Source organism: Pituophis catenifer, unplaced genomic scaffold (assembly GCF_029215685.1).
Source record: "Pituophis catenifer annectens isolate HBS135680 unplaced genomic scaffold, rPitCat1.0.hap2 SCAF_8, whole genome shotgun sequence".
In the NCBI taxonomy this organism is placed as follows: Eukaryota; Metazoa; Chordata; class Lepidosauria; order Squamata; family Colubridae; genus Pituophis; species Pituophis catenifer.
The window spans coordinates 33,026,177-33,050,172 of NW_027256888.1; the positions used below are offsets into that span (position 1 = coordinate 33,026,177).

Here is a 23,996-nt window from a genome sequence, read left to right on the forward strand (position 1 = left end):
CCACTTGGCTGCCCATCTTTCTCCCACTTGGCTGACAGAGAAATGGGAAGGAGAGAGGGAATGGAATGGAATGGAATGGAATGGAATGGAATGGAATGGAATGGAATGGAATGGAATGGAATGGAATGGAATGGAATGGAATGGAATGGAGCAAGGTTTCTCTTCCCCACCCCCATTTGCTCTTGTAGGAACTGTCTCTTTCCTGACAGAGAGATGGGAAGGAGAGAGCGAATGGAATGGAATGGAGCAAAGTTTCTCTTCCCCACCCCCATTTGCTCTTGTAGGAGCTGTCTCTTTCCTGACAGAGAGATGGGAGGGAGAGAGCGAATGGAATGGAATGGAATGGAATGGAATGGAATGGAATGGAATGGAATGGAATGGAATGGAATGGAACAAGGTTTCTCTTCCCCACCCCCATTTGCTCTTGTAGGAGAGAGAGAGAGGGAGGGAGGGAGAGGGAGAGAGAGGGAGATGGATGGACGGATGTGGATTGTAACCTCCTTGGGGCTGAGAAGAATTGCTGCAAAACTGAGTTTTCTGAAGTGGACCACTAGACTTGTAAACAACTTAAAAAATAATCTAGTAAAAAGAAAGCAAATAAAACAGTCCCAGGAGGAAAACAAATTAAAGTTTCATTTGTGTGTATTATTTAATGGACTGCTAAATTGGCAAAATGGACTGCTAAATTGACCATGGCCACCCAGCCACACCCACCCAGTCACATGACCACCTAGCCATGCCCACCCAGTCACATGGCCACCAAGACACACTGACCCAGTCACATGGCCACCAAGACACGCCCACTGTCACATGGGGGGCAACCACACCCACCTAGCCAGTCTGGCCCCCCAACAGTCTGAGGGACCCTGAAGTGGTCCCCGGTTCAAAAAGTTTGAGGACTCCTGTCTTAAAGTGTAATTTTCCTTTTCTATCTCATCAGCTTTCACTATCTCTTCTTTTTCTTTTTGCATCATTTGTCGTTTTTCCTCTCCTATCCTTTCTTCTGTTCTTTCTATTCTCTACCTCCTGGATTTCATATTCATTATTCAGTGTCATTTGCTTATAATTTTCTGGTCTCACAACTACATCATGTATCAATTCCTTTATCTCCCTATGGCTCCTTGTCATCATTTCCTGCATACCTTGGAGCATCAATAATATTTCAATATTTTTGGACTTCCGGGTTTGTCAGCCACCGGCGAAGACGGTCGCTTCTGAAGGACCGCCAGCCCCGCCGCCTGTAGAGCCGCTCCGAGTGAGGGGAGCGGCTTGAAAACTCCTAAATCCTGAGGATTCGAGGAGAAGAGGCAAGCAAGAGGCAGGTTGAGCCCCCGTAAACCCCCAGAAGTCTGCTACTGGGGAGGAAACGGGCGCGGCTCCCTTTTAACTTGCGGAGACTCCGGACGGCGTGGGACGACTCTGCTTGTCAGAGCAAGCCGGCTGCAGCAAACATTTAAATTGATTGGAAAATTATAACACAACCTCAACCCCTAAAACCAAGAAACTGCAAGTATTTTCCTGTTTTTGAACTTTTGATTTGGGAAAAGTTAAGAGCGAGCGGAAACGGCTTGAAAAAATGGCGCCGCTTCAGCGTTAACGAGCTGAAAGGGAAAGTGATCTCGCAAAGCTATTTCAACTAGCTACATTGTAGCATTGCTTATAGCAAGCGAACAGAGAAGAGTGGAAGAAAAAATTCCTTTTTAAAATAAACCTGAGCTTGCTTACTTAATTTCTAATTTGATCAAATCTGGGGGACTTTTTTAAAGGACTTTGTGGAGGTGCAAAGGGGGGGAAAAAAAGACTTCCTTTTTTCAGAAAAGTTAAATTACGTGGCAGAATGGCTTCAAAGAAACAGGAAGCAAAGGTTGCAGGGGAGGGATCTCCCACTCACAAACCGGAACAGCAGCCCCCTCCCAGTCAGCAGAGTGAGGGAAAGGATTTTGATGTTCAAAGTTTGAAGGATTTTATTACCCAGGCTCTGGATGATAAATTTAAAAAATCACAACAGGAAATGAAGAAAGAAATTAATGAATTTAAAGAGGCAATGAAAGAGAATTATGACAAGGTGTCTGATAAATTGTCAAATGTGGTTTCTGATTTGGCAGAAACCATTACCAAAGTGGATTCCAAACTGGAAGAATTCAAATCAGAAGTTAATGTCAAAATGAAGGATACTGATTCTAAAATTGTTGATGTGGATAATAAAGTGCAGAGAGTTGAAAATGAAATTACAATGATCCAGTTTCGATCCATGGAATTTGCTATAAGGCTTCGAGGAATAAAAGAGAATGATAGGCAAGATTTGAGACAGATTTGTTCTGATGCCCTGGCTGTATTGTTAAAAATTGATCCAGCAGACGTGGTTTATAAAATAGACAAAATTTACAGAGTGAACTCATGGGTGGCTAGACAAAGAAAATTGCCCAGAGATGTGGTGATATATTTTACCGACAGAAGAATAAGAAATGATATTTTGCAAAGATCCTTTCTTTCCTCTGTGCAAGTGGAGGGAGCTCAAATTGGAATCTACAAGGAATTACCACCTAAGATGTTGAAAGATCGAAAAGAATATAGGTTTCTAGTGAATGAACTGCAAAAGCAAGAAATACCATTCCGGTGGGATGCCCCAACTGGTATAATTTTGAAATATAATGGAGAGAGCCATCGATTGAATACTTTTCAGAAGGCGGAATATTTTTATTATAATATTCTTAAAGAAAGGTCATCATCCCCACGTACATCTACAATGTTGGAGACAAAAAGTGATAAGGAAAAGCAACCTCAGCATGAGAGGGAACAACAGTCCAAGCAGATGGAATTAGTGGAAATGCAGGGAGCTGTTGGAGGAGGAGGCTTTATGGAGGAATCCTTGTTAGAATCTTCACCAATTTTGTCAACAAGAGATGCTGCTTTGGATCTAGCTCGGATCCCTGAAGTTAAGGACCAGCGCATAACTCGTGCAATTTCTAAGCAAATAAAAGAAAAACAACAACAAGAAAGTCAACATAAAAGGGGAGCTAAAAGCACCACACAAAGTGAAGCCATGGGGGGAGCGAGGCCGAAGACCTCAGATGAAGCGAGGCAAGGCAGCTCATCGCTTCAGAAAGGTCAAGATGACAATTAGACTTTTATCTTGGAATGTTAACGGATTAAATTCACCACAAAAAAGGAAGAAGTTATTTACATATCTGAGACAATTTAATAATGACATAATTTGTCTACAAGAAACTCATATTCGAACTCAAGATCATAAATACTTGATAAACTCTAAATTAGGAACACATTTCATAGCTTCAACTTCGGAAAAAAAGAATGGTGTGGTTATCTATGTAAATAAAAGATTGTCTGCTAAAATCATAGAAGCAGATGAAGGTGGTAGGTTTATTGCAATTGAATTGCATACGGCAAACGGTCAAATTCTTTTGATTGGAATTTATGCTCCGAACCAACAACAGGATCATTTTTATAAGACTTTACATAATAAAATATTGCAATGGGATTACAGATCTATTTTAATAATGGGAGACTGGAATGGAGTAATTGATTCTAAACTAGATAAAAAGAGTTTGGCGAAAGTAAGGATCAGACTACCACAGACTTTTTTTGATATGAAAGAAGATTTGGAATTAAAAGATATTTGGAGAATTTATAACCCAAAAGAATTGGACTATACTTTTTTCTCTGATAGACATAGATCTTTTTCCAGGATTGATTTTATTTTGTTAACAGACGATTTACTTGTTAAAACAAAAAGAACAAAGATATTTCCAAGAACTTTAACTGATCATAGTTCTGTATGGATAGAAATTGAGATGGGAAAGACTGAGAGAAGGTCATGGAGATTAAATGAGAATTTGTTTAGATATGAAAAAAATATAACAGAACTTAAAAAACAGATGAAAGAATTTTTTGAGATGAACTTGAATAAGGGCACCCCAATTGAAATTGTATGGGATGCGAGTAAAGCGTATATGAGAGGGGTACTCATTTATATGAACTCTAAACATAAACAGAATCGACAAAAGAAAAGATCCGAATTGGAAGTAGAAATAAAGAATAAGGAACAGCTACTTATTAAAAACCCAACAGATGAAAGAATATTTGGTGCTATAAAACTTTTGAAAGATCAATTTCAAATGCTCTTGGCGGAGCAAGCTGCAACAAATTTACAATATGCGAAACATAATACGTTTTGTAATGCTAATAAACCGGGAAGATGGTTGGCTTACACTTTAAGGAAGAAGCAGAGTTTACGGACTATTGAGAGTATTGATATTGGAGGGAAAGAAATTTTTCAACAAAAACTGATTAAAGAAGTTTTCGTAGACTATTATACTAAATTATATGCTAAAGATGATATACAGAATGGACTTATAGAAAAATATCTAGAAGAGAAAAGAGTTTCAAAAATTACTAGCCAACAAAAGGAAAGAATGAACTATCCTATAACAGTTGAGGAAATAATCGCAGCAATTAAACAACTGAAAACAGCTAAAGCTCCTGGAACAGATGGATTGACTGCAGTGTATTATAAAACTTTACAAGCAGAAATGGTGGAACAACTTAGAGATTTATTTTGCAATATACAACAAGGGGGTAAAATACCCCCATCATGGAAATCAGCATATATCACTTTGATACCAAAAGAACAAGTAGGTCCTAAAAAACCGGAAAATTATAGACCAATATCTCTTTTAAATAATGACTATAAAATTTATGCAAAAGTACTAGCCAACAGATTGATGCCAGTAATTCAAGAGGTGATTCACGATGATCAAGCGGGATTTATAGAAGGCAGATACATGAAGGACAATGTAAGGCAAGTTATAGATTTATTGGAATATCTTGAGAAGAATAAACAGATCTCTGCAGTGCTGGTTTTTTTGGATGCGGAGAAGGCCTTTGATAGAGTGGACTGGAATTTTCTACTAAAGACTTTAAGAAAAATGGGATTTGGAGACCAATTTATACAGGCGGTCTCAGCAATTTACCAAGAACAAAAGGCACAGATTATTATTAATGGAAGTTTGACATCAGAGTTTAATATTGAAAAAGGGACCAGACAAGGCTGTCCGTTATCCCCATTGTTATTTATTTTAACACTAGAAGTCTTGTTGAACACAATACGGGATTCGAATAACCTGAAAGGTATAGTGATAAGGCAAGAGGATTACAGAATAAGGGCATTTGCAGATGATCTGGTTGTTACCCTAACACAGCCGATGGAATAAATAATCCAGATGAAAGACATTATACAAGATTATGGTATAGTATCAGGTTTTAGATTGAATCAGAAAAAAACTAAGATGATAGTTAAAAATATGACACAAGATCGACGATATGAATTTCAAAACAAGGCAGGTTTTGAGATTGTACCAAAGGTTAAATATCTAGGAGTTCAGGTTGCAGAATCAAACATTAAATTGTTTCAAAATAACTATGAGGTGTTGTGGCGAGTTGTACAGAAAGATATGGAGATGTGGAAAAAACTGCAGCTGTCTTTACTTGGGAGAATAGCAGCAGTTAAGATGAACATTTTGCCAAGATTTCTTTTTTTGTTTCAAATGATTCCGGTGCTTAAAAGTGATAAACAATTGAAAGTTTGGCAAACTGGAGTGAATAAGTTTGTCTGGAACGAGAAAAAACCGAGAGTGAAATTGAAAATTATGCAAGATGTTCCAGAAAGGGGAGGTCTTAAACTTCCAAACCTACAGTTATATTATGAAGCAGCAGCTTTAACTTCAGCAAGTGATTGGTTTGGAAGGAAAAAGACTGGAATATTGAATATAGAAAGTTTTGACCTTGAATTTGGATGGCACGCTTATTTATTCTATGACAACAAAGTGGATAAAGTATTCAAAAGCCATATACTTAGAGATTCTTTGATGAGAGTTTGGAAGAAGCACCGATTTAAATGGAATTATAAAATACCGCTATGGTTGGATCTTGGTCATATTATGTGGAATACAAATATAATGTCACTCGGGGGGTTTTTATACAAAGAGGTTCTTTTTACAGATGCGGGCAGATGGCAGTTGAAGACTTTACAGACACTGTTGGACGAAGGGATTAATTTAACTTGGTTTCAATATAATCAACTACAATTGAGATGGAAAGAGGACCAAAAAATTGGTATTATGTTGCATGAGGAAGAACTGGTTAGACATATAAAAGAGAAAGGTCCAATGCATATTAAAAGACTTTATAATGTTCTGTTAGAAAGGGACTCAGAAACTGAACTAGTTAAAGACTGTATGATTAAGTGGGCACAAAATTTTGAAGAACCAGTGATGTTGGAAACATGGGAAAAAATTTGGGTTCAGAATGTTAAATTTACACAGTCGCAAAATTTGAGGGAAAATTTTTACAAAATGTTTTATAGATGGCATTTAGATCCCAAGAAATTGTCGTGTATGTACCCTAATGTTCAGCCAAAATGTTGGAGGTGTGATTGCACAGATGCTACATATTATCATATTTGGTGGACCTGTAAGAAAGTTAAGGCTTTTTGGATAAAAATTTGGTGGGTTATGCAGAATGTTTTGAAGAAAAAAATTCAATTTTCTCCACAATTGTTTCTTTTGGGTATAGTTAAGGGTTTTACAGTGGATGAAACAAAATTGATTTTGTATATGATTACAGCAGCGAGATTGTTGATAGGTAAATACTGGAAAAATGAAGCTTTGCCTACTGTTCAAGAATGGACTTTGAAGATGGCCAGTTTCGCTGAGATGGCGAAGATTTCAGCATATTTAAAAGACCGCTCGCAAGAGACTTATGAATGTGAATGGAAAAAGTGGATAGATTATGTGCAGAACAAATATCAAACTAGGAAGTATCAAATAGCTTTTTATTGATAGTATTATATTATATTATACTAAGATAGAAATATTTGAACTATGTGAAGATGAAAAATGATATGGGGGTTGGGGGGGTTTAGAGTTCAAGGTTTTTTTTTTATATAAAGGGGATAATGATGGGGTACATTCTATGGAAGTCCGGGGGGAGGGGAGGGTTAGGGGGGGTTAGGGAGGGGGGGTTGGGGAGTTTGGGGTGGGTTAGGGGGGTGAAAATGGGGTGAAAATGTAATTGTAAAACTTTTACAATAAAAAAAAATAATAATATTTCATTTAATAATACACTTATTTTCCCCTGTTGTACCATTTTGCCTTATTTTAGTGAACTGAAAAGTTACTATCTATCACAAGCAATCTATCAAGATCCCAATGTCCCAATTATTCATCACACCAAGAAAGCCAATATTAGAGCAGTTCACGCTATACCTCGAACCGCTATACCCCATCACAGGGAGGTGGAGCTGGTAAGATGGTTCCACCCCAGGCGCCTGATGGAACCTGATAGATTCCAGATGGAGCTTGGGCCATTTCCTGAGGCTCTGGCACACGCCTCAACTAGGGACCTAGTGGCTGCCTGGGATAGGGTGGCCGCTGGAGCTCTGGATCGGGTCATGCCTTTGCGGCCTCTGACCCAGCGCCGATCTCACCTAGCTCCTTGGTTCACTGAGGAGCTGAGGGAGATGAAGTGCCGGAAAAGATGCCTAGAGAGTAGTTGGAGGGCCAGTCTTTCTGAATCCGACCGGACACTGCTAAGATCTCATATTAAGAATTACCTAGTGGCAATAAAAGCAGCAAAATGTACATATTTTGCTGCTCTTATTGCGTCATCAGATAATCGCCCAGCCGCTCTGTTTAGGGTGACCCGCTCCCTGCTCCACCAAGAAGCGCGGGAGGACCCCTTGGAGGGTAGAGCCGAGGATTTTGTTCAATATCTGTATGACAAAATCACTCAGATTCGGGAAGATCTGGACTCCGACTGGATAGTTCCAGTGGGGTTGACTGAGGCAGGTCTTGAGAATGTTATCTGGGATGACTTTGATCCTATGACCCCTGACGACATGGACAGGATTCTGGGTGGACTGAACGTGACCACATGTTTATTGGACCCGTGCCCCTCCTGGTTAGTGCTGGCTTTCCGGGAGGTGACGCGAGGCTGGCTCCATGGGATTATAAATGCTTCGTTGGGTGAGGGTGACTTCCTCGCCGCCTTGAAAGAGACGGTGGTGAGGCCTCTCCTCAAGAAGCCTTCCCTGGACCCGGCAGTGTTGCTAATTATCGTCCAGTCTCCAACCTTCACTTTGTGGCGAAGGTTATTGAGAGTGTGTTTGCGCGACAGCTCCCCCAGTACCTGGATGAAACGACGTATCTGGATCCATTCCAGTCGGGCTTCCAGCCTGGGTACAGCACGGAAACGGCATTGGTCGCATTGGTGGATGATCTCTGGAGGGCTCGGGACAGGGGCTGCTCCTCTGTCCTGGTCCTATTAGACCTCTCTGCGGCTTTTGATACCATCGATCATGGTATCATGCTGCACCGGTTGGAAGAGTTAGGGGTGGGGGGCACTGTATTATGGTGGTTCTCCTCCTTTCTCTCCGACCGGTTGCAGTCTGTGTTGGCAGGGGGGCAGAGGTCAACCCCAAGGCCCCTCATATGTGGGGTGCCACAAGGGTCGATCCTCTTGCTCCTTTTGTTCAACATTTATGTAAAGCCACTAGGTGAGCTCATCCGTGGTTTTGGGGTGAAGTACCACCCGTACGCTGATGACACCCAGCTGTACATCTCCACCCCAGACCACCCCAACGATGCCCTTGAAATGATGTCCCGGTGTCTGGAGGCCGTGCAGATCTGGATGGGGAGGAACAGGCTCAGGCTCAACCCATCCAAGACTGAGTGGCTGTGGTTTCTGACATCCCGATATAGTCAGTTGACTCCATCGCTGACTATTGGGGGCAAATCGCTGGCCTCCACGGAGAGGGCTCGCAACTTGGGTGTCCTCCTGGATTCACAGCTGTCTTTAGAAGAGCACTTGACGGCCATGACTGGGAGGATTTTTCATCAGGTTCGCCTGATTCACCAGTTGCGTCCCTTTCTGGATCGGGACTCCCTACACACAGTCACTCATGCCCTTGTCACTTCCCTCTTGGACTACTGCAATGCTCTTTACATGGGGCTCCCCTTGAGGAGCACCCGGAGGCTCCAACTGGTGCAGAGTGGGCCACGCAGGTGGTTATGGGAGCAACAAGGCGCTCCCGTGTTACACCTCTCCTGCGCAAGCTGCACTGGCTCCCGGTGGTCTTCCGGGTGCGCTTCAAGGTTTTGGTTACCACCTTTAGAGCGCTCCATGGCTTAGGACCTGGTTATTTATGGGACCGCCTACTATCACAAGCAGCCTCCCACTGGCCGGTACGCTCTCATAGAGAGGAGCTCCTCTGGGTGCCGTCAGCTAAACAATGTCGACTGGCGGCCCCCGGGGGGAGGGCCTTCTCTGTGGGGGCACCCACTATCTGGAATGAGCTCCCCCCAGAGATACGGAGGATCCCGGATCTACGCACTTTCCGCCGTGCTCTTAAGATTCTCCTATTCCAGCAAGCCGGCCTGGCCTAATTTTCTCCCCTGTTTTAAAATTCTTTTAAATCGAAATTTTAATCTGTTTTAAATTATTGGGATTTTTTTAATTGTCTCGGGCTAAATTATTTAATCTGGTTTTAATTATGTCTTTTAACTTTTGTATCTATGTATTTTATTTTGTGCCTGTTCACCGCCCTGAGTCCTTCGGGAGTAGGGCGATATATAAATCTAATAAAACAAACAAACAAACAAACAAACAAAATCACTCTATTAAATATTCAATTAGCAACCTTCACTTAGTTTCAAAACAAATCCTGTCTGTTTCCCACTCTTACACTGTCCAGCATATATGTAATCCTCAAGGTTCTAAGAGTTAAATGTTTTCAGTCTGTCTCCAAACACCAAATATAATCAATTTGCAGGTGTTGTTTAGTGTATTCCAGCTAATTTGTAGACTAAACAACTTTCATTCCTTCTTCCACTTTTTTCAGCTCTGTGATGTCTTCTCCAGCAGGAGGTGTCACTGTTACTATTTTTCTCCATTTTTTCTGCGATTAAATATCTTAAAAAATATTTTCCAATAATTTTCCAAAGTCCTTCAAATCAAGGTGGCAATAGAAGTATAATCCACTATTTTGAAACTATTTAAATTGCAAAAAACTAGCCAATTCAGTGTATCCTTTAAGGTTGCTTCTGTCTGCAATTTCTTGTCTTTCTTTTCCAAATCTGACAGTAGCTCCAGGTCTTACTTGCTGCTATCCACCTCAATTGAGTCCCACTTTCCAAAGGAGGTGTTTTTTATGGGAAATTCCACATCAAAAGTTAGAAAGTTCTTACCCAGACCAAGCACATTGTTACAGGATCTTTCCTTTCTTCTCTTCCATTTCAGCTGTCATGGCTCTGGTTCAGCCATAATGGCCATCTTCTCTTCCGCCAGTTAAAGGGGCTTTCTTTGGGTGAAACAAGGAGCCTGCACTCTCCTCACGATACCAAAGCATCCCTCTGTCTTCATCACCCCTAAAGGGTGTTTTTAGGCCCTGCAGAGCCTGGCTGGAAGAATTTGGTGGGACTTTGCAGAGCTACTGCTTGTCCGCACTGCTTTGCCACCATGCTTGCTGCCTTCTCTGCACTGTCTTTTCTTGTAACACTTCATCCTCACTGCCACTGAAAATTCTTGCGGCCAATAAATATTATGGAAGATAATGATGCTGCAATCCATATTTACACAGAAACCTTAGGTTTTTTTCAAATCTGTTGTTCAGTTGAGTTTAGCAGTACCTTTACTATGAATGTTTTTGGCCAGTGGCAGGTTAACAGTTTCACTACAGTGTGGACTATTTCAAGTAAAAACTTACATTAGCTAGAGGATGAACTTGGACTTAGGCTTCTTTGAGTGGTATTGTTAATTTAGGGTGGTTTTACACTAGATCCTTGCTTGCTTGCTTATTGTTTATTTATTTATATCCCACCTTTATTATGTTTATAAATAACTCAAGGCAATGAACATATTCCACACACCCATCTCCAACTTGTGAGAGTGGCCAGCCCAAAGGCATTCAACTGGCTTTCATGGCTGAGATAGGACTAGAAATTATGGTCTCTTGCTTTCTAACCTGCTGCTTTAACCACTAGACCAAACTGGCTTGAATGCTTAGGAAAATTTTTGATTTAAAAATTATTTTGTAATTATAGTAAAGTTAAACTTAGGTTTCATTAGTTCTATGGTTAATTTTATTATAACGGTTAAAAGAAATTTCATATTTTGAAGTAGCATTAGAGTTTCTTTATATATGATTTGCTTGCTCTATTGTGTAACAAGATGTAGTTAGGATTACACTTATTGAGCTGCATGGTATCAGGATTAGCTTTAGGGAGAGGCTTTGGAGTAAGTTATTTTTAGGTTTCTGGTATAATAAACATTGTATCCTTTCCGTTAAAAATACTATTGGCATTTAGTTAGGAATAGGCATATTCTTCCTCCGGATATTCAATATAATAATTTTAAATTCAAATATAGTCTTATAGTTTTGCAATTTGAAGGTTGCATGCTTCAATTTTAAGCCTAATAAAAATAAGTAATTTTAGAGTTCTTGGCTGCTTCACTGAAATCTAAAGTTACATTTAGTTTGAAGTTAGCTTTAAAGGAGACTTATGTTTGAATAAGTTTTGAATAAAATATTTCTATGGCCATCAGGATGAAGCCTGGATTAGCATTTGACTTCCTCCAGGTCTATCAAGAATTTGATTTTAAGAATTACTGTTAAGGTGGCTTTTTTGTTTAATGGTAATGATTACCTGTGGTGGTGACACTCAGTAAACTAACTTTACTAATGAAGGCAAAATTTTCTCACACAATAAGCATAAGTACTTTTTATCTTCCTTGAGATCTGGCATAAATTCATGTTTCAGATTCCATAGTTAACAGCTGATTATGGTTTTAGAGTTGTTTCAGTTTCAATTTCAATTCTATGTTTCAGTAACATATAAGATGAAAAATTACAATTCTCTTTGTATGGAGCTCTGAAAATATTCTTATTCTATGTTACAGACATGAGGAATATCTATGAATTTACCATAGAGATCCGGAGTGTCAAACTCAATTTTATTGAGGGCTTCATCAGGGCTGTGGTTGACCCAAGGGGGGTGGGGTCAGGCGTGGCTGACTGGGTGGGTGTGGCCAACTGAGTGGGTTTGGCCAGCTTGATGCCACTCACTAGGTATGGCCAACTGGGGGCATGGCCAACTGGGGAGCATGGCCAGTTTGATGCCACTTCCCAAACTGCTGACATGTTTCTTCTTCGCATTGGGTAGACCAGGCCAAAGCTACATTGGCCCGATGTTTCCTCTTTGCATTTGGTAGACTGGGCCAAAGCAACACAGACTGGCCCCTTACATTTTTCAGGACAGCCCTGAGGGCTGGATCCAACCACATCGTGGGCTGGATTTGGCCCATGGGCCTTGTATTTGACACCCCTTATATAGATCATATTTTCATGCTTTAGGATTGTAATTACCATTTATCTAAATTGCTGCAACACTCATCCTTGTATCTAATAAAACAACATGCTTTACAGTCCAGAAGTCCCAGATGCCATCTGCATTTAAACATTTTTATAAATCCCCACAAATAGATGGCTTTGTGACTGAAATTGTGTATGATCTTTTAATCTTCATATGTACATAACAAAGTTTTGGAAAACTATGCTTATTTCATTGGAAATGGGCATCCAGCAAGTGACCTTGATTACATTTTTCTTTATAGATCTTAGTGAATGACAGTGGATGGACATGAACTGTGAAATTATAATGCTCCATACTCACTTTTCCATTTCTCACTTTTTAACATCCATCTTCTTCAAATTATTAAAACTACAAACCTATTCACACTTACAAAACTTGGTGGGATGAAACTCATGACTGGAATGTACTGATAGAAGGATATAAATTGTTCCAAAGAAAGAGATCTAACAAAACAAAAAGTGGAATTGCATTATATGTAAGACTTCATTACATCTCTACAGAAATGCACAAAACCAAGGATGAAAGTCTCCTAGAATGCACATGGGCTAATATAAAAGGAAAAAAAGAATGACATTGCCATAGGTGTATACTACATAGGCCACCCAAGCAGAAGAAATAGATGAAATTTTTGCTAATCGGTTAACATATGTATGTAAGAAACACACCACAGTAACTTTAACTACCCTGACAACAACTGGAAGATAAACTCAATGTCAACTGGGAGATCGAACAGGTTCCTGATCAATCTACCTGACAATTTGTCATCCAAAAGGTAGAGGAGGGAACTAGAGGGCCAGCTATCCTGGACCTAATTCATACTTACAAAGAAAATGTGACAGAGGGGATTGAATTTGCAGGAAATTGGGGAGAGTTATCATGTTATATTAGAATTGAATCTAATGCAGACACAAGGAGTAGAACTTAATTAAACTAGTGTCTTAAACTTTAAAAGAGCTGTTTTCAACAAAGTTAGAGAGAGCTTGGGAAGAAGCTTAAATATTAATCTTAAAAGGGGAAAACAACTCAAGAAGCTTGGGAAATTCTGAAAAATATGATTATAAAAGCTTAGTTCAGCACAATACCAGTAAAAAAGAAAAATAAGAAATCCAAGAAGAAACCAGCAAGGTTGCACAACGAACTCTCTGATGAACTGAAAGACGAAAAGGATAAGTATAAAAAATTGGAAGAGGAACACATAACTAAGGCAGAATTCCAGCACACAGCCCGAATCTGCAAAGATGAAGTCAGGAAAGCTAAGGTTCGGAATGAACTAAGACATGCAACAAATCTCAAAAATAATTTTTAAAAAGTTTCTTTCAACATATAAAAAATAAAAAAGTCAAAGAAGCAATCAATCCACTAATGGGAGAAGAGGACAAGGAAGTGATAGGCAGCAGGGAGAAAGCAGAAATGCTTACTTCTTTCTTTGCATCTGCCTTCACACAAAAAGAAAAAATAGCCCAACCTACCAAAAACAGAATAGACCAGAATTCAAATTAAAATAGGCAAGAAAATGGTAGGAGAACATCTGTCAAGATGAGTTCAAATGACCAGGACTTGATGGGATTACCTCACAGAGTTCTGGTGGAACTGGCAGATATGATCTTGGAACCATTGAACCATATCTTTCAATGATCCTGGAGCACTGGGGAACTACCAGAGGACTGGAAAAGACCTGATCAATAACTGGAAAAATCCTGGAAAAGATAATTGAGCAATAGATCTGCCAATACCTAGAATCAAACAAAGTTATAACAGAAGCCACATACCAAAGATCATGTCAAACCAATGTTATTTCATTCTTTGACAAAGTGATTAAATTATTGGATCAGTGCAATGCTGTGGACATAGTATACTTAGATTTCAGTAAAGCATTTGATAAGCTAGATCACAAATTATTTCTTGGCAAGCTAGAAAAATGTGGGATAGACAGCACCGCCACCAGATGGGTTTATATCTGGCTGAAGAATAGTACTCAACATGCAGAAGAGCGCACGCACGACCCCGTTGCGAACCAGTAGTAAAGGTAAGTAGAACCCACCCCTGTCCTCAATGGAACTACATCCATATGGAGGAAAGTAAGCAGGGGCTACGCCAAGGTTCCATTTTAGGTACATTAATTTTCAATATCTTCATAAACAATATAGACGAGGGAACAGAAAGGGAAGTCATTGAATTTGCAAGTGACACTAAGATGGCAGGAATAGCCAACACCCCAGAAAACAAGCTCAAGATCCAAAAATATCTTGAATAACTTGAACACTGGACCCTATCTAGCAAAATGAAATTCAAGGTAGAGAAAAGTAAAGTTTTTCACTTAGGCAAGAAAAATGAAATGTACAGGTACAGATTAGGTGAAACATGGTTCAATAGCAGTAACTGCAAGAGGGATCTTGGTGTCCTAGTGGACCATTGCTTAAATATGAGCCAGCAGTGTGCTGCAACCACCAAAAAGCCACTGCATCCTAGGCTGTATTAACAGATGGATAGTATCAAGATCACGTGAAGTGTTAGTACTGCTTTATAAAGTCTTGGTAAGACCATACTCGGAATACTGCATCCAGTTTTGGTTATCACAATATTTAAAAAAATATGTTGAGACTTGGTAAAGAGTGCAGAGAAGAGCAACAATGAGGATCTGGAGGCATATGAAGAATAGTTGTAGGAATTGGGTATGTCTAGTCTAGTGAAAAGAAGGACTAGGGGCAACAGATAGCAGTGTTACAATATTTGATAGGTAGCCATAAAGAAGAGAGGATCAACCTATTTTCCAAAGCACCAGAAGGCAGGACAAGAAGCAATGGATGGAAACTAATCAAGGAGAGAAGCAACCTAGAACTAGAGAGAAAAATTACTAATAGTGAAACAATAACAGCTTGACTTCAGAAGTTGTGGATCTTCCATCACTGGAGCCTTTTAAAAAGAAACTGGACAGCCACCTGTCTGAAATAGTATAAGGTCTCCTGCTTAAGCAGGGGGTTAGACTAGGAGACTTCCAAAGTCCCTTCCAACTCCATTATTCTGTTAAATGTATTAAATTTAGTGGACTTAGACTTTTAAGTAATCATTCATGGGATTACTTACTTACTTACTTACTTACTTACTTACTTACTTACTTAATTAATTAATTACTTTATTTTATTTTATTGTCATTGTACCTCGTACAATGAAATTAAATGCCATCTTCAGTGTACATTATAATTATAAAAATAAAACACAAACACACATTCTTCAAATTCTATACAATTGAATTGAAAAATGATATTGCATTAATATTGCACTATACAGTAGAATTCAATATAGTTACTGCCCTGGGATAGAAGCTGTTTTTCAGCTTATTTGTCCTTGTTTTTATTATCCTGTACTGACTGCCAGATGGTAATAGTTCCAAAAAAGGGTGCCCAGGATGAGATAAATCTTTAAGAATGTTTTGAAGTAGGAGGTATAAATTTCTTCCAAAGAGGGGAGAGGGCAACCAATGATCCTCTGGGCAGTGACATTAACCTTCTGGAGTGCTGGCCTATCTGCCACTGCGCAATTGGCAAACCATACACAGGTACAGTAAATTAAAATACTCTCTATGGTGCAGTGGTAGAAGGTCACCATCAGTTTTTCATTCAGTTGTTGTGTCTTGAGAAGTCTCAAGTAGTATAATCTCTGCTGGGCCCTATTGATGAGTGCTGCAATGTGAGTGCCCCAGATCAGGTCCTTTTTTATGATAACAGCCAGAAATTTAAAACTGGTCACTTGCTCCACTCAGTCTCCATTGATAAGCAAGGGCTGGATGTCTGATCTATTCCTTCTATAGTCCACTATAAGCTCCTTGGTCTTATTGATGTTAAGGACCAACTTATTGTTTCCACACCATGAAAGCAACCGGTCCACTTCATCTCGATAGGCAGACTAACCCCCCCCCCTGCCCCCGGAGACGAGTCTCACCACTGTTGTATCATCTGCAAATTTAGTAATAGTATTACTAGCATGAGTGGGAATGCACTGCAGTCATGCACATAAAGAGTATAGAGTAAGGGACTCAACACACGGCATATAAATCAAATTAAAACACACACACACACACACACACAACCCTGTGGTGTACCAGTGTAAAGAATAAAGGCTGAAGAGATATGATTATCTAATCTGACCCTCTGAGAGCGGCCAGAAAGGAAATCCATAATCCAAAGGCAGATTGAATAAGAAAGCCCAAGATTCATAAGTTTAGACACTAATCTATGTGGAAGTATTGTGTTAAATGCAGAGCTAAAATCTACAAAAAGCATCCTCACGTAGCCCCCCCTCCCCCCCCCTGTTCCAAATGAGTCAGAGCAGTGTGAAGAGTGATGGCTATAGCATCCTCTGTAGATCTATTTCTTCTGTATGCAAACTGGTTGTTTATCAAATGTATGCAGAAGACCAGAAATGATGTGCCAGCAGACCAATTTCTCAAAGCACTTCATGATGATAGGAGTGCCACCGGTCTGTAATTGTTGAGGTTATTGTTAGGGAACTTCTTTGGCAGTGGAACAATGGTGGAAGCCTTCAAACAAGATGGAATAGTGGACTGGGATAAAGGTCGATTGAAGATTCTGGTAAAGAATCCAGCCAACTGATCAGCACAGTCTTTAAGCACTTGGCCAGAGATACTGTCAGGACCAGCAGCCTTTCCAGGATCCACAGCCCTCAGAATGCTCCTCACCACCTGTTCCTCCACAACGAGGTAGGGGCTACAATGGGCTGGTGGCTGTATTTTAGCTGTCTCTGATGTCTCCACTTCAAAGTGAGCAAAGAAATGATTCAGTTCCTCTGCCAACGAAACATCCCCCTCAGCAGGGATGACATCGGTCGGTTGATGGTTGCTAATTTGTTGAATCTCTCACCACATCTGCCTCATGTTGTTACTATAAAAATTATCCTCAATCTTTCTCTTATAATCAGTCTTGGCCTTCCGAATACCTTTCTTCAGACTAGCTCTGGCAACACTGTATCTTGCCCCATCACCAGACCTAAAGGCCTTGGTCTTGTCACGCAAGAGGTGCTGGATTTCCTTGGTCATCCCAGGGCTTCTGATTGGGATAGATCCTAATATGTTTATCCATAGTAATAGTATCTGTGCAGTGTTTGATATAGCACAGAACAGTTGTAGTGTGCTCCTGTAGGTCAGGGTGGTAAAAGATGTCCAAATTTGTGTTCTCAAAACAATCCTGAAGTTGTTAGGAAGCATCTTCTGGCCAAGGTTTCACTGTCTTTATTATAGGCAGAGCCTGTCTCCTAAAAGGGATGTATGCTGGTGCTAAAAGCAGTGACATATGGTCTGATTGTCCCAAATGTGATAATTGTATAACCTTATAGCCATGTTTAATGTTGGTATATGCTTTATCCAATATGTTTGCTCCTCTAGTAGCACACTTAACATGCTGATAGAATTTAGGGAGCACTGCTTTTAAATCAGCCTGATTAAAGTCCCCTGCTATAATATGCACAGCATCAGAATACTTATTCTGCTGATTACTAACAATATTGTACAAGAATCCCAAAGCTATGGTAGTATTGGCATCAGGTGGGATATAGACTGCAGTAATCAAAACCACGCTGAACTCCCGTGGAAGATATATGGGTCTACATTTAAGAGTCATATACTCCAGATCCATGGAGCAGTGGCACAATATAAAATTATAAGTACATAAAGCAATAAAAATATAATATAAAAATTACACAATATAGGTGTGGTTTAGCCCTACTCCTAAACGTGAAGTATTGTCAAACTTAATAGATTCTTCAGGCACCATATGATTTTAATTCTTCTCCATACTTGTATGTGAATGAGACACAAATGCATTCATTCCCCTGGGTTGTTACACAGTATACTCTCTTCTTTTTTCTTATCACCCAGTAGAAGTTGGATAATGGTTTAAATTATTTGCTCTGAAAAAGGACTCTGTTGTACAAATCCTTTATGCATCAATATTCTAACTCTTAACGGTAATCAAAATGAAGGAACCTCACAATTATAATCTTATATCATATCTTCAGTATCATTTATTATAATATTGTGATAGATTTTTTTGAATAGAACGCTCAAGAATTCATGGTGTTAGAAATTACAAGATTCTTCTAAGCCATGGCAATATGATTTTTAAAAATATATTATTCTGTTGGATGGAGAAATCAGAATAAGTAATTTGAGAGTATGGATCAATTCACTGGAGAAGAGACATATGGAATTTATAATTAGTGAAGGGATGGGATATATTCCAGGAAGGAAAGAAACAGCAGATGGCAGGTTTTTCCAAGTTCATATTATCTGAAATTTTGACTTCAGGTTTTTATCTGAAAATATTACTTTGTTAAAATTTTGTGATGGGACCCTATTGACATTCATGTGTGCTTAGTTATTCAGCCTGTTTACTGTTTATGCTGTAGTAAAAGAAGATCAGTTTTCATAGGTGAACTGATTTCTCATCCAAGCTGAGATGCTATCTGTAAGGCAGCTAAAAGAAACATGCTGGATGTTCAAATTATGCAAGCTTGCCCTATTTCTTTGAAGTTGGGTGCAAAAGCTCCGTTTATGTCAGAGAAGAATCTACTTCATTCTGTAATTGAAGTTTCTTGTTCAGAAACACAGCCAATTTCTTTCTTGCTTTCTCGAGCTGGGGGAAATAACTTGATGACATGGAAGTCTTCATTAGTATCTAATGCTCCAGGTGTGACTGTGAAAGAGAACACATATCAAAGTGTTTTCCTTTGATTTGAGCCCACTGTATTTTTAATTTGAAACTCAATAGATACTAGTGAAATGAGTACCATGTAGTGTATGCCAGCAAGCAATGGAAAACAGTCGTGATTTACTTTTATTATGTGGGGTTGTGATAGAGCACAAAGTTTCTTCTTTCAAGCCAAAAATCTATGTTTTTGACTGAGGAATTCCTTAAACCTGATAAAAATGAAGTGTTTGGAAATACATAGTGCTAATCCAATAGTAGTGCATCCTGTCAGTTCACACCAATAGACAAGCACTTATAAATAGTTATAATTTGTCTTGGTAAGGAGCCACAACCATTGAAAACAACAATGCTGAAACAATGATAGTGTTTGATCAATTGTCTAAGCACATCTCAGATTATTATTAAAACTTTTCCCTGGTTTTTCTTACTGCTAATATTTCTTTATTTGTTTCTAGTAGGGGTTATATTTTTCTGGAAATTAAACATATTATTTCTAGAATTTCGGGTAATGCACACAAGCATCCCTTTAAAGTAGGCCATCATTATCCCATGTTACAAGTAGGATATTGAGGTTGGCTGGATAGTAAGTCTTTGATTGGGCTGAAATATGAGCTGGTGAAGTTTGGCAATAGACAGTTACAGATTACACACACATGACAAATCCAGCAGCATGCAGTTATGAGAAAGTAATATATTGAGTCCATTCCATATACACAGGTTTAAATGTGCAGGAAACTGAAGATACTGTCATTCAGAAGTCAAATGTCATTAATTTGTGCATTATATTTATTTGTGTTTATGGATTTTCTTTATTCATCCATTCATTTCATTTTTTGTCCTCCAAAGAGCAAATATGTCTGACAAAGAGAGTCTGCCATTTTCCAAGGCACTCTGTTCCAGCTTTGAACAAGTCTTATTGTCTGCAAATTTTTCCTGTTATTCAGTCAAATTTCTTTTTGTCCTGTCTTTTGGAACACCTCTGAACAATGCAGCCCCATTTCCACCTGAGTTGTCCGAAGACTGCTATCACAATTCTCAGTAGTGTTTTCTTCTCCAAGTTAAACATAACCAAAATATCTCCAAATGTTCTTTCGAAGTTTTTCTTTCCAGATATTTTATCATCTTGATTTCTCAGGAGTGCATTATAGTTGCATTTTGATCCTCAGCAATAGAGATCACCCTGGTAAATGTGCAATATGCTTTCATTATATCCAATACACTTTTTAAAAAATAGGAAATTAAAAAAAACTTGATCACAACTGACTATCTGCCACCAAGAGAAAGAAGCCAGTGCTGGTGGCTTCATTATGTGATGTAAATAATTTTCTGGAGTGTGCCAGTCTTCTGTATTAAATGGTTATTTTTAAGTCTAAAGAGATCAATAGACTGGGATGGAGTTTTTTTTTTTTAATAAAGAAGCTTGCCTGTTCTTCGTGGACCTTATCTTACAAATTCTTTTTCTGGCAGCAACTTCATTGTCATTTTTCAAGTGACTTTATATATCAAAAATATTATCAAAACTGACCTGCCTTGAGGCATGTGATACCTTTGTTGAACCTTTGTTGAGTCTACACTGATAGTTTCTTTAGTTTCTCTATCTCATGTATGATATAGTACGGTAATAAATACGAACCAGCCAGGCAGTCTTTACGCTACGCCTAGGAGCATACTATAGAAAAACAGATTTATAAATATGTGACAGATGTCTTACTTGGCATTTTATGAAAAGTTAATCATACTTAAGTCCAATTGAAATTAATGCTCTATATTTAGGAGTTTCTTGAGTTCTATCCACATTGGCATCTGCTATATTTTTATGTAACAAATAATACTGTCATTCCAGTTAAAAAAACTATTGCTGACTACATTTCTCTGCTTGGGAGATATCCTCACAATATGCATGTATCATTGTGATACTTGGATTCAAATTCAAATAACTTTATTGTGGCCATTAACCAGCAGAAATAAAACAAAATAATTTTCAAATATCTAGAACATCCAAAATAAATAACGAGAGTGATATCTGGATTTGGCTATTGTAATACTCACTGTTTTGAGTAGAAGAGTAATAATCTATGAAAGAAAAAGAGAAAGAGACTTGTAATCTTCAGTAGAGTTTGGATGGCTCACAACGATACCACAATAAAATCTAAGAATAAAATCAGTATAAAATATAGAGTTACATGACCATCTAATAGCTGAAAACATATATAACAGATTAAAAAGAACAGTTACCATTCCTTTACCTTATCCTTAAAAGGACAGCATTGGGCTTCAGAGTTTAGTGACTATGGTCTAGACAATAATTTCCTAAATATCTTGTCTCTGAAGATGCCAATCACAGTTGCTGGTGTAACGTCAGAAAATCTGTTGTGTAGATCATGGTCACTAAACCCTGAAGCCCAATGCTCTCTAACTGGTACAATCTGTAAACACCTACACCACTATATTATCCTCAAAACACTTAATGAAATAGAAGGATCTTCAGCTACTTCTGGAATGTCATTAGAGAGAGATAGTTAACATCAAAGATAGTTAATTTCAGAGTGTTAACAATGCTAGGAGAAAATCTGTCTCTGAGCTGCCACCTTTCCCCATCCTCCATGTCCTACCCACAATCTATCTGGGGAGAACAAATCATCAAAAATCCTTCCCATTAGTAGGCAGGGGATAGGAAGATTCTATCTGGAGAATAAGGATAAGGAGAATAACTGCGATGGCTCAGCAGTTAAAGATGCTTAGCTTGTCCAAGACTTTGGTTTGAGACCGGAGTGCTGCGTAATGGGGTGAGCTCCCACCTATCGTCCCTGTCTTACTGTCCCCATTTACTTGTACTCATTCCTTCTTCATGTCCATGTTTATACTTATACCTGTTATCTAATACATGTTCGACGAATTAAATAAATAAATAAAATAAATAAATAAAATACTAGCCCCAGCTCCTGCCTATCTAGCAGTTCGAAAGCATGAAGTAGATAAATAGGTGTCACTTCAGTGGGAAGGTAACAGCATTCTGTGTGTACCTCGGCATATAGTCATGCTGGACACATGACCATGGAAATGTCTTTGGACAATGCTGGCTGCCTCAGCTAAGATACAGAGATGTAGACTGACCCCTAGAGTCAGACACAACTTGATAGGGGAAACCTTTATCTTTCTCTGAAGAATAAATCTCATAAGAACTTAAGACCTGAGCCATATTCAACTTTATAGGAAATAATCAGCTTTGACATGTGCTAGAAATCTGGTTGTAACCATGTGGATGCTGTGATGGTCATAAGTGTGAGGACTAGTCCTAAATTATTTTTTTCACTGCCAGTGTAATTTTCAACAATTGTTAAACAAATGGTTGTAAATCAAGGATTACCTATGCAGTAAATTCTTTTTCACTTATTTTTATTCTTTTCAATTAACAACAAAAAAGAAAAAAAGAAATATACCAAACAATAGTGATACATACGTTGTCAAAAAAACAAAACAAAACAGTGCTATACAGAAACAGTCAAATCAAAATTAGATTTCACTTTTCAAAATGAAGCTGCCTTACCATTTTGGCAATACATAGCAGTTAGGACTAGAAAATATTGAGTTGGCTTTGGAGAAATATGGGTGGGGAAGAACAGTTTAAAACAAGGGACCCAACAGACTGTCGTTATATTGTAGGGTGTGAGTATCTGTCTTTTGAGAGCTGCTTCATGTCACTACAAAAACTTCTCCTTTTTGAGTACAGTGTCTTTAAGGCTATATCTCATTAAAATATTTACTCATCAGATCAATTACCAATTTGGTTCTTATTTTACAATTTAGCCCTTGAATCTCATGTGGAATTGGGAAACAGCTTGTCATTCATTTTCTTTTGGGATGGGTTTCTTCCCAGTGTAGCGTACAGCACTAAATTTCTCTGACATTAACGAAGCTGGATCCCTTTAACTTTCTGGATCTGCTAAAATCAGCTAAGGTCTGCCATCTGCTGAAAGTCATATGTAAAAACAAAATTGTTCTGTTCTGTTCTGTTATATTCTTTCCATTCTAGACCAATATTTCTTAAACTTGGCAACCTTTGTATGGACTTCATCTCTCAGAATACCATTCTATGAGTTGAGGTTCATACATACAAAGATTGCAAAGTTTGAGAAACTGCTGTAGATAACAAAATATAATTCATTGAAAATAATTTGGGGACATATTTTCCAGTATTAAATTACACTGTAGAATTGCTACATAAATCTCAAAGAAACCAGACTTAGATGTTTCAAGTATGTTCTAGAAAATATGGCCATTTTTAATCATCTGGCACTTAGTTGTTCATTGATTGTTTTTATTTTATTCCCACAGGACAAAACTTTATTCCATACTGTGAGTGGCAGCTGCATTGATTGCAATCCAGCAGAAAAGAAGATTTTCATGAATAGATGTGATCCTTTATCTGAAACTCAACAGTGGATTTTTGAGCATATTAATATGACTGTTATAGAAAAAATTATCAGCAAAGAAACCAGCTCTTAACAAAGAACAGAAAACAAATTGTTCTGTATAGATTGAAAACAGCATTTTGGCCAGCATCTGGAATAGAGGAATCAGAAATTAAGTTTTCCTAGAGCCAGGAAATCTATTCTGAAGATTAAGCAAATGCCAAGGCAGAAGCCAGCCATATATCACTGCAGATGGACAATATCTGAAGAACTTGGCTAAGAACAGTACCAGCTGCTGCTGAGGCTTAAACTCTGCTGACAATTCCCTTGCTGGTCAAGGGAGAACTTTATTTAAAATAATGAAATGATTCAAATGCTCAGTGTTAATAAAGTTAAGCAAGAGTTTTAGAGTTTCT

At 38.6% G+C, this 23,996-nt stretch overlaps 1 protein-coding gene across 1 annotated transcript in view; it reads left to right on the forward strand.

Annotated features, from left to right (window-relative positions):
- The window catches only part of GALNTL6 (polypeptide N-acetylgalactosaminyltransferase like 6), a 971,551-nt gene extending 947,877 nt beyond the window's left edge, over nt 1-23,674 (forward strand). The window contains exon 12 of the mRNA XM_070948436.1: nt 23,504-23,674. Within this exon, the coding sequence (XP_070804537.1) occupies nt 23,504-23,674 (171 nt within the window). The remainder of the gene's footprint in view (nt 1-23,503) is intronic.
- Nucleotides 23,675-23,996: the final 322 nt, after the last annotated feature.